Here is a 12,038-nt window from a genome sequence, read left to right on the forward strand (position 1 = left end):
ATGGGAATAAATGGAATTGTGGGAATAAATGGGAATAAATGGAATTGTGGGAATCAGCTTCGTCAGGCAACTGAACATGTGTGAGTGACACCAGCAATGGTCGGGGGAAATGGGAATGAATGGGAATAAATGGGAATGAATGGGAATGAATGGGAATACATGGGAATACATGGGAATGAATGGGATTGTGGGAATCAGCTTCGTACGGCAGCTCAACATGTGTGAGTCACGGGGAAAAATGGGAATACATGGGAATACATGGGAAAAAATGGTAATGAATGGGAATGAATGGGAATAAATGGGAATAAATGGGAAAAAATGGAATTCTGGGAATCAGCTTCGTCCACCAGCTCAACATGTGTGAGTGACGGGAAAATGGGAATAAATGGGAATAAATGGGAGTAAATGGGAATAAATGGGAAAAAACGGAATTGTGGGAATCAGCTTCGTCAGGCAGCTCAATGTGTGTGAGTGACGGGGAATGGGGAAAATGGGAATGGATGGGAATGAATGGGAATAAATGGGAATAAATGGGAATGAATGGGAAAAAATGGAATTGTGGGAATCAGCTTCGTACGGCAGCTCAACGTGTGTGAGTGACGGGGAATAAATGGGAATAAATGGGAATGGATGGGAATGAATGGAATTGTGGGAATCAGCTTCGTACGGCAGCTCAACGTGTGTGAGTGACACCAGCGACACTTGGGGGAAATCTGGGAAAAATGGGAATGAATGGGAATGAATGGAATTGTGGGAATCAGCTTCGTACGGCAGCTCAACGTGTGTGAGTCACGGGAAAATGGGAATGAATGGGAATAAATGGGAATACATGGGAATGAATGGGATTGTGGGAATCAGCGTCGTACGGCAGCTCAACATGTGTGAGTCACGGGAGAATGGGGAAAATCGGAATAAATGGGAATAAATGGGAATAAATGGGAAATTAATGGGAATAAATGGGAATGAATGGGAATAAATGGGAATAAATGGGAAATTAATGGGAATAAATGGGAATGAATGGGAATAAATGGGAATAAATGGGAAATTAATGGGAATAAATGGGAATGAATGGGAATAAATGGGAATGAATGAGATTCTGGGAATCAGCTTCATTCGGCAGCTCAACGTGTGTGAGTGACATCAGCAACGCTCAGGGAAAATGGGGGAAAATGGGAATGAATGGGAATGAATGGGGAAAATGGGGAAAATGGGAATAAATGGGAATGAATGGGATTGTGGGAATCAGCTTCGTCCAGCAGCTCAACGTGTGTGAGTGACATCAGCGACGCTCGGGGGAAATGGGAATGAATGGGAATGAATGGGAATGAATGGGAATGAATGGGAATGAATGGAGTTGTGGGAATCAGCTTGGTCCAACAGCTCAACGTGTGGGAGTCAAAATTCCCACATTTGGGAAATTTGGGAAATTTGGGAAGTTGGGAATGAATTGTGGCAGGTGGGGAAAAATTTGGGAGGGAAAAATTGGGAAAAAATCAGTGAAAAATGGGAATAAATGGGGGAAAATTTGGGAAAAAAAGGGGGAAAATCTGGGATTAAATGGGAAAAATACAGGGAAAAAAAATTCCCTTTTTTTGCCATTTATTCCCAGAAAAACTTGGGAAAAATGAAAAAAAAAAAGGGAAAAAATCTGGGAATAAATGGGAAAAACTGGGAATAAATGGAATTGTGGGAATTTGGGAATCAGCTGGGTCAGGCAGCTCCGCACGAGGCAGTGAAAATTCCGAATTTTGGGAATTTTGGGAATTTGGGAATGAATTTTGGCAGGTGGGTAAAAATTTGGGAGGGACAAATGGGAAAAAATTAGTGAAAAATGGGAATAAATGGGGGAAAATGCAGGAAAATATACCAGGAATAAAGGGGGAAAAAGCAGAAAAAAATTCCCATTTATTCCCAGAAAAAAAATCTGGGAATGAATGGGAAAAAATGGAAAAAATCTGTGAATAAATGGGAAAAAATGGAAAAAAATCTGGGAATTAATGGGAAAAAATCCGGGAATAAATGGGAAAAAATGGAAAAAGTCTGGGAAAAAATGGGAAAAAAACAGTGAAAAATGGGAATAAATGGGGGGAAATCCGGGAATAAATGGGAAAAATACAGGGGAAAAAATTCCCTTTTTTTGCCATTTATTCCCGAAAAACTCGGGAAGAAATCTGGGAAAAAATGGAAAAAATCTGGGAAAAGATCAGTGAAAAATGGGAATAAATGGGGGAAAATTTGGGAAAAAATGGGGAAAATCTGGGAATAAATCTGGGAATAAATCTGGGGAAAAATCTGGGATTAAATGGGAAAAATAGAGGGAAAAAATTCCCTTTTTTTGCCCTTTATTCCCAAAATAACTCAGGAATAAATGGGAAAAACATGGGGAAAAAAACTGGAAATAAATGAGAGAAATGTGGGGGAAAGTGAAAAAAATAATCAGGGAAAAAATCTGAAAATAAATGAAAAATGGAAAAGAAATGGAAAAAAATCAGGGAACGAATGGGAAAAATGCAGAGAAAAAAATTGGGGAAAAAATGGGAAAAAATCCGGGAATAGAATGGGAAAGAATGGGGAAAAAAGCTGGAAATAAATGAGAAAAAAAGCTGGGAAAAATGGGAATAAAATAGGAAAAAATGGGAATGAAGGGGAAAAAATCTGGGAATAAATGAGAGGAATGTGGGGAAAAAATGAAAAAAATCAGGGAAAAATCTGGGAATAAATGGGGAAAAATCTGGGATTAAATGGGAAAAATAGAGGGGAAAAAAATCCCCTTTTTCTTGCCTTTTATTCCCAGAAAAACTCGGGAATAAATGGGAAAAACTGGGAAAAAATCTGGGAATAAATGAGAGAAATGTGGGGGAAAATGAAAAAAATAATCAGGAAAAAAAAGGGAAAAAATCTGAAAATAAATGAAAAATGGAAAAAAAAACAGGGAATAAATGGGAAAAATGCAGAGAAAGAAATTGGGGAAAAAATGGGAAAAAATCCGGGAATAGAATGGGAAAAAAGCTGGAAATAAATGAGAAAAAAAGCTGGGAAAAAATGGGAATAAAATAGGAAAAAATGGGAATAAATGAGAGAAATGTGGGGGAAAATGAAAAAAAATCAGGAAAAATCTGGGAATAAATGGGGAAAAATCCTGAGGGAGTAAAAATTCCCAAAAGGGAAAAACCCAGGAAAAATGGGAATAAACTGGGGAATAAATGGGAGGAAATCTGGGAATAAATGGCCAAAAAATTTGGGAATCAAAGGGGGAAAATCCAGGAAAAATTCAGGAATAAACCCGGAATAAAGAGGGAAAATCTGCAAATAAATGGGAAAAAATAGCAGCAAAAAATTTCTCATTTTTCCTGGATTTTCCCCATTTTTTTCCTGCATTTTCCCCCATTTTTTCCCATTTTTTTCCGGATTTCCCCCTGGTTTTTTTTTTTTTTTTTTTTTTTTTTTTTTTTTTTTTTTTTTTTTTTTTTCCCTGGATTTTCCCCTTTCTTTTTTCTGGATTTTTTCCCATTTTTTCTGGTTTTTTCCCTTTTTTTCCTGGGTTCCCCCCCCCCTTTTTCTCCCCCATTTTTATTCCCATTTATTCCCATTTTTTCCCCAAATTTCTCCCATATTTTCCCCATATTTTTTCCCATTTTTCCCCAATTTACTCCCATACTTTCCCATATTTCCCCCGTATTTTCCCCCTTTTTTCCCCATTTTTATTCCTGTTTCTATTCCCATTTATTCCCATTTTTTCCCAAATTTCCCCCAATTTCTCCCAAATTTCCCCCAATTTCTCCCATATTTTCCCCATATTTTTTCCCATTTTCCCTATTTTTCCCCCTTTTTTCCCATTTCTATTCCCGTTTATTCCCATTTTTATTCCCATTTATTCCCATTTTTATTCCCATTTTTATTCCTGTTTATTCCCATTTTTATTCCCATTTTTTCCTCCAATTTCTCCCATATTTTCCCCATTTTTCCCCATTTTTTCCCCAAATTTCCCCATATTTTTCCCCATTTTTTCCCCAAATTTCCCCCAATTTCTCCCATATTTTCCCCATATTTTCCCCACTTTTTCCCCAATATTTCCCCATTTTTCCCCAAATTTCCCCCAATTTCTCCCATTTTTTCCCCATTTTTCCCCATATTTTCCCCATAATTTCCCCATTTTTTCACAATATTTTCCCCATATTTTCCCCACTTTTTCCCCAATATTTCCCCATTTTTTCCCCAAATTTCCCCATATTTTTCCCCATTTTTTCCCCATATTTCCCCCATATTTTCCCCCTTTTTTTCCCATTTTTATTCCCATTTTTTCCCCAAATTTCCCCCAAATTCTCCCATATTTTCCCCATATTTTCCCCCTTTTTTCCCATTTTTATTCCCATTTTTTCCCCCAATTTCTCCCATATTTTCCCCATATTTTCCCCATTTTCTCCCCAAATTTCCCCCAATTTCTCCCATATTTTCCCCATATTTCCCCCATATTTTCCCCATTTTTTCCCGATATTTTTCCCAATATTTCCCCACTTTTTCCCCCATTTTTCCCCACTTTTTCCCCAATATTTCCACATTTTTCCCCATTTTCCCCCCAAATTTCCCCATATTTTTCCCCATTTTTTCCCCAAATTTCCCCCAATTTCTCCCACATTTCCCCCTTTTTTCCCATTTTTATTACTGTTTTTTCCCATTTTTATTCCCATTTTTTCCCCATTTTTCCCCCAAATTTCCCCATATTTTTCCCCATATTTTCCCCATTTTTCCCCCAATTTCTCCCATATTTCTCCCCATTTTTACTCAATATTTTCCCCATATTTCCCCCACATTTTCCCCATTTTTTCCACGATTTCCCCCGTTTCCCCTGGATCAGACGGTTTCCGCAAGGTGGTGCACCTGGAGCAGGGCGGGCTGGTGAAGCCGGACAGGGACGACACCGAGTTCCAGCACCCGTTCTTCCTGCGCGGCCAGGAGCGCCTCCTCGAGAACATCAAGAGGAAAGTCACCAGTGTGAGTCACATTCCAGAAACTTCCATTAAAATTCACAATTTTCCATGAAAAAAATCAGAATTTTCCATGAAAAATCCAAAATTTTCCATTCAAAATTCAGAATTTTCCATGAAAAAATCCAGAATTTCCCATAAACCCCAGGGCAGGAGCGGCTGCTGGAGAGCATCAAGAGGAGTCAGCAGTGTGAGTCACATTCCAGAAATTTCCATTCTAAATCAGAATTTGCCATGAAAAAATCACAATTTTCCGTGAAAAATCCAAAATTTTCCATTCAAAATTCAGAATTTCCCATTAACCCCAGGGCAGGAGCGGCTGCTCGAGAACATCAAGAGGAAAGTCAGCAGCGTGAGTCTGCCTTCTAGAAATTTCCATTCAAAGTTAGAATTTCCCTAAAAAAATCTAGAATTTTCCATGAAAAATCCAGAATTTTTCATTCAAAATTCAGAATTTTCCATCCAAAATTCACAATTTTCCATGAAAAATTCACAATTTTCCATTAAATAATCACAACTTTCCATGAAAAATCCAGAATTTTCCATTCAAAATTCAGAATTTCCCATTAACCCCAGGGCAGGAGCGGCTGCTCGAGAACATCAAGAGCTGTCACCAGCGTGAGTCCAATTCCAGAAATTTCCATTCAAAATTCACAATTTCCCATGAAAAAACCCACAATTTTCCATTCAAAATTCAGAATTTTCCATGAAAAAATCCAGAATTTTCCATAAACCCCAGGGCAGGAGCAGCTGCTCGAGAACATCAAGAGGAAAGTCAGCAGCGTGAGTCTGCCTTCTAGAAATTTCCATTCAAAAATCACAATTTGCCGTGAAAAAATTCACAATTTTCCATCCAAAATCCAGAATTTTCCATGAAAAAATTCAGAATTTCCCATAAACCCCAGGGCAGGAGCGCCTGCTCGAGAACATCAAGAGGAAAGTCACCAGTGTGAGTCGCATTCCAGAAACTTCCATTAAAATTCACAATTTTCCATGAAAAAAATCAGAATTTTCCATGAAAAATCCAAAATTTTCCATTCAAAATTCAGAATTTTCCATGAAAAAATCCAGAATTTCCCATAAACCCCAGGGCAGGAGCGGCTGCTGGAGAGCATCAAGAGGAGTCACCAGTGTGAGTCACATTCCAGAAATTTCCATTCTAAATCAGAATTTGCCATGAAAAAATCACAATTTTCCGTGAAAAATCCAAAATTTTCCATTCAAAATTCAGAATTTCCCATTAACCCCAGGGCAGGAGCGGCTGCTGGAGAACATCAAGAGGAAAGTCAGCAGCGTGAGTCTGCCTTCTAGAAATTTCCATTCAAAGTTAGAATTTCCCTAAAAAAATCTAGAATTTTCCATGAAAAATCCAGAATTTTCCATTCAAAATTCAGAATTTTCCATCCAAAATTCACAATTTTCCATGAAAAATTCACAATTTTCCATTAAATAATCACAACTTTCCATGAAAAATCCAGAATTTTCCATTCAAAATTCAGAATTTCCCATAAACCTCAGGGCAGGAGCGGCTGCTCGAGAACATCAAGAGCTGTCACCAGCGTGAGTCCAATTCCAGAAATTTCCATTCAAATTCAGAATTTTCCATTAAAAAATCCACAATTTTCCATTCAAAATCCAGAATTTTCTGTCCAAAATTCACAATTTACCATTCAAAATTCACAATTTTCCATGAACAAATCAGAATTTTCCATTCAAAATCCAGAATTTTCCATGAAAAAATCAGAATTTCCCATAAACCCAGGGCAGGAGCAGCTGCTGGAGAACATCAAGAGGAGTCACCAGTGTGAGTCACATTCCAGAAATTTCCATTCAAAATTAGAATTTCCCTTAAAACATCAGAATTTTCCATGAAAAATCCAGAATTTTCCATTCAAAATTCACAATTTTCCATGAAAAAATCCAGAATTTCCCATAAACCCCAGGGCAGGAGCAGCTGCTGGAGAACATCGAGAGCTGTCACCAGCGTGAGTCACATTCCAGAAATTTCCATTCAAAATTCACAATTTGCCATGAAAAATTTACAATTTTCCATGAAAAATCCAGAATTTTCCGTCCAAAATTCACAATTTTCCATGAAATAATCACAACTTTCCAGGAAAAATTCACAATTTTCCATGGAAAATTCAGAATTTCCCGTAAACCCAGGGCAGGAGCAGCTGCTGGAGAACATCCAGAGGAAAGTCACCAGCGTGAGTCTGCCTTCTGGAAATTTCCATTCAAAATTCAGAATTTTCCATCCAAAATTCACAATTTTCCATGAAAAATCCAGAATTTCCATCCAAAATTCAGAATTTGCCATGAAAAATTCACAATTTTCCATGAAAAATCCAGAATTTTCCATCCAAAATTCAGAATTTTCCATGAAAAATTCACAATTTTCCATGAAATAATCACAACTTTCCATGAAAAGTTCAGAATTTTCCATCCAAAATCCAAAATTTCCCATAAAACCCAGGGCAGGAGCAGCTGCTGGAGAGCATCACCAGTGTGAGTCACGTTCCAGAAATTTCCATGAAAAATTCACAAATTTCCATGAAAAATTCACAAATTTCCATGAAAAATTCAGAATTTTCCATGAAAAAATTCAGGCAGAAATCAGTTACAAATTAAAGATGAAAAATTCAGAATTTGCCTCAAAACTCAGCCAGGATCCATTAAAAATCCCAGAATTTTCGTTAATAAACAATCAGGGTCTGGGAAAAAAATAATTAATAAAATTCCAGAATTTTCCATTAAAACCAGTCAGGGTCTGTTAAAAATTAAAGAATAAAATTCCAGAATTTTCATTAATGAACAAATAGGGTCTGGTAAAAAAATAATAATGAAATTCCAGAATTTTCCATTAAAACCAGTCAGGGATTGTTAAAAAAATAAAGAATAAAATTCCAGAATTTTCATTAAAAACCAGTCAGGGTCTGGTAAAAAAAAATAGAGAATAAAATTCCAGAATTAAAGAATAAAATCCCAGAATTTTCATAAAAACCAGTCAGGGATTGGTAAAAAATTAAAGAATAAAATCCCAGAATTTTCGTTAATAAACAGTCAGGGTCTGGTAAAAAATTAAAGAATAAAATTCCAGAATTTTCATTGAAAACCAGTCAGGGTTGGGTAAAAAATTAATTAATAAAATTCCAGGATTAAAGAATAAAATCCCAGAATTTTCCTTAAAACCAGTCAGGGTCTGGTAAAAAATTAAAGAATAAAATCCCAGAATTAAAGAATAAAATCCCAGAATTAAAGAATAAAATTCCAGAATTTTCCTTAAAACCAGTCAGGGTTTGGTAAAAAATTAAAGAATAAAATCCCAGAATTAAAGAATAAAATCCCAGAATTAAAGAATAAAATTCCAGAATTTTCATTAATAAAGAGTCAGGGTCTGGTAAAAAATTAATTAATGAAATCCCAGAATTAAAGAATAAAATTCCAGAATTTTCCATTAAAACCAGTCAAGGTCTGGTAAAAAATTAACGAATAAAATTCCAGAATTAAAGAATGAAATTCCGGAATTAAAGAATAAAATCCCAGAATTAAAGAATAAAATCCCAGAATTAAAGAATAAAATTCCAGAATTTTCCATTTGAAAAATTCAGGAGCTGTTAAAGATGAGAGACTGAAAATCCCGAATTTAAAAATAAAAATAGAAAATCATCTCAAATCCCAAAAAACTTTGAAAAAATCTGAAAAAATCGTCCCGAAAAATTGGAAACAAAAATGCACCAAAATCTGCCAGAATTTAAACCAAAAATGCCCAAAATGCCCAAAAACGTGGGAACACAGGGACGCAAAATTCCACAAAAAACACAAAAATTCCCTGAAAACCAGAAAAATCCTGAAAAACCTTTAAAATACCCAAAAATTCTGAAATACCCTGTGAAATTTGGGAAAAATAGAGAAAAAAAAGCCAAAAAAAGCCTTTAGAAAATGAGAAAAAAATGGGGAAAAAATTGGAAAAAAATCAGAAAAAAATCAGAACAAATTCAGGAAAAAATTGGAAAAAAATTTAAAAAACCCCAAAAATTCCCTGAAAACCAGAAAAATTCCCGAAAAACCTTTAAAATACCCAAAAATTCCAAAATACCCTGTGAAATTTAGAAAAAATAGAGAAAAAAAAGCCAAAAAAAGCCTTTAGAAAATGAGAAAAAAACGGGAAAAAATTCACAAAAAATCAGAAAAAATTCAGGAAAAAATTGGAAAAAAATTCTGAAAAATTTCTAAAAATTCCTGAACATTTCCCACACCCTAAATTTCCATTTTTTTCTGGATATTTTTCCCATTTTTGGTGTTTTTTCCCCCAGGTGTCGTCTCTGCAGGGGGAGGAGCTGCGGGTGCCCAGCACAGACACAGGGACACCAAAATCCCCAAAAATCCCAAAAATTCCCAATAAACCCCAAAAATTCTGAAAAATTGGTAAAAGTCTTTTTAAATTCCTTAATACCCTGTGAAATTTAGGAAAAATAGAGAAAAAAAAGCCCAAAAAGCCTTTAGAAAATGAGAAAATAACAGGAAAAATTCCCGAAAAATCAGAAAAAAATCAGAAAAAATTCAGGAAAAAATTGGAAAAAAATTCAGAAAAATTCCCAAAAATTCCCTGAAAACCATAAAAATTCCCGAAAAACCTTTAAAATACCCCAAAATTCTGAAATACCCTGTGAGATTTAGGGAAAATAGAAAAAAAAAAAAAAAAGCCAAAAAAGCCTTTAGAAAATGAGCAAAAAGCAGGAAAAAATTCATGAAATATCAGAAAAAATTCAGGAAAAAATTGGAAAAAAATTTAAAAAACCCCAAAAATTCCCTGAAATCCATAAAAATTCCCGAAAAACCTTTAAAATACCCAAAAATTCCAAAATACCCTGTGAAATTTAGAAAAAATAGAGAAAAAAAAGCCAAAAAAAGCCTTTAGAAAATGAGAAAAAACGGGAAAAAATTTGAAAAAATCAGAAAAAATTCAGGAAGAAATTGGAAAAAAATTCTGAAAAATTTCTAAAAATTCCTGAACATTTCTCACACCCTAAATTTCCATTTTTTTCTGGATATTTTTCCCATTTTTGGTGTTTTTTCCCCCAGGTGTCGTCTCTGCAGGGGGAGGAGCTGCGGGTGCCCAGCACAGACACAGGGACACCAAAATCCCCAAAAATCCCAAAAATTCCCAATAAACCCCAAAAATTCTGAAAAATTGGTAAAAGTCCTTTTAAATTCCTTAATACCCTGTGAGATTTAGGAAAAATAGAGAAAAAAAAAAAGCCAAAAAAAGCCTTTAGAAAATGAGAAAAAAACAGGAAAAATTCCCGAAAAATCAGAAAAAAATCAGAAAAAATTCAGGAAAAAATTGGGAAAAAATTCAGAAAAATTCCCAAAAATCCCTGAGCATTTCCCACACCCCAAATTTTATTTTTTGTGTTTTTCCCCGCAGGTGTCGGCGCTGAAGGGGGAGGAGGTGCGGGTGCGGCAGGACAGCGTGGCGCGGCTGCTCGCAGACATGCAGGCCATGCGCGGGAAGCAGGACAGCCTCGACTCCAGGCTGCTGGCCATGAAACAGTGAGCGGAAAATGGGAATTAAATCTGGGAATTAAATCTGGGAATAACCTCAAAAATCTGGGAATGAACCCAGAAATTAACGTGGGAATGCACACGGGAATGCGGCAATGGAACGTGGGGATGGCAGCGGCACAGCCTCGACTCCAGGCTGCTGGCCGTGAAACTGTGAGCGGAAAATGGGAATTAAATCTGGGAATGAACCCAGAAATTTGGGAATTAAATCTGGGAATGAACCCGGAAATTAATCTGGGAATAAACCCAGAAATTAATGTGGGGACAGACACGGGAATGTGGCAATGGAACGTGGGGGTGGCAGCAGCACAGCCTCGACTCCAGGCTGCTGGCCATGAACCAGTGAGCAGAAAATGGGAATAAAAACTGGGATCTGGGAATTAAATATGGGAATTAAATATGGGAATGAACCCAGAAATCTGGGAATAAACCCAGAAATTAATGTGGGAATAAACCCAGAAATTAATGTGGGGACAGACACGGGGATGAGGCAATGGAATGTGGGGATGGAACGTGGCAATGGCAGCAGCACAGCCTCGACTCCAGGCTGCTGGCCATGAAACAGTGAGGGGAAAAGGGGGATAAAAACTGGGAATTGGGAATTAAATATGGGAATTAAATATGGGAATGAACCCAGAAATTAATGTGGGAATGCACACGGGAATGCGGCAATGGAATGTGGGGATGGCAGCGGCACAGCCTCGACTCCAGGCTGCTGGCCGTGAAACTGTGAGCGGAAAATGGGAATTAAATCTGGGAATGAACCCAGAAATCTGGGAATTAAATATGGGAGTAACCTCAAAAATCTGGGAATTAAATCTGGGAATGAACCCGGAAATTAATGTGGGGACAGACACGGGAATGTGGCAATGGAACGTGGGGATGGAACGTGGCAATGGCAGCAGCACAGGCTGGACTCGAGGCTGCTGGCCATGAAACTGTGAGCAGAAAATGGGAATAAAAACTGGGAATAAATCCAGAAATCTGGGAATTAAATCTGGGAATAAACCCAGAAATTAATGTGGGGACAGACACGGGAATGCAGCAATGGAATGTGGGGATGGCAGCGGCACAGCCTCGACTCCAGGCTGCTGGCCATGAAACAGTGAGCGGAAAATGGGAATTAAATCTGGGAATTAAATCTGGGAATAACCTCAAAAATCTGGCAATTAACCCAGAAATTAATGTGGGAATGCACACGGGAATGCGGCAATGGAATGTGGGGATGGCAGCGGCACAGCCTCGACTCCAGGCTGCTGGCCGTGAAACTGTGAGCGGAAAATGGGAATTAAATCTGGGAATGAACCCAGAAATTTGGGAATTAAATCTGGGAATGAACCCGGAAATTAATCTGGGAATAAACCCAGAAATTAATGTGGGGACAGACACGGGAATGTGGCAATGGAACGTGGGGTGGCAGCAGCACAGCCTCGACTCCAGGCTGCTGGCCATGAAACAGTGAGCAGAAAATGGGAATAAAAACTG

General features: G+C 37.3%; 1 protein-coding gene across 1 annotated transcript in view; it reads left to right on the plus strand.

Annotated features, from left to right (window-relative positions):
• Positions 1-12,038, plus strand: part of HSF1 (heat shock transcription factor 1) — a 68,069-nt gene that overhangs the window by 10,958 nt on the left and 45,073 nt on the right. The window contains exons 3-4 of the mRNA XM_058812083.1: positions 4,856-4,992; positions 10,417-10,541. Coding sequence (XP_058668066.1) covers positions 4,856-4,992; positions 10,417-10,541 — 262 coding nt within the window. The remainder of the gene's footprint in view (positions 1-4,855; positions 4,993-10,416; positions 10,542-12,038) is intronic.

Source organism: Ammospiza caudacuta, chromosome 1, assembly GCF_027887145.1.
Source record: "Ammospiza caudacuta isolate bAmmCau1 chromosome 1, bAmmCau1.pri, whole genome shotgun sequence".
NCBI lineage: Eukaryota > Metazoa > Chordata > Aves > Passeriformes > Passerellidae > Ammospiza > Ammospiza caudacuta.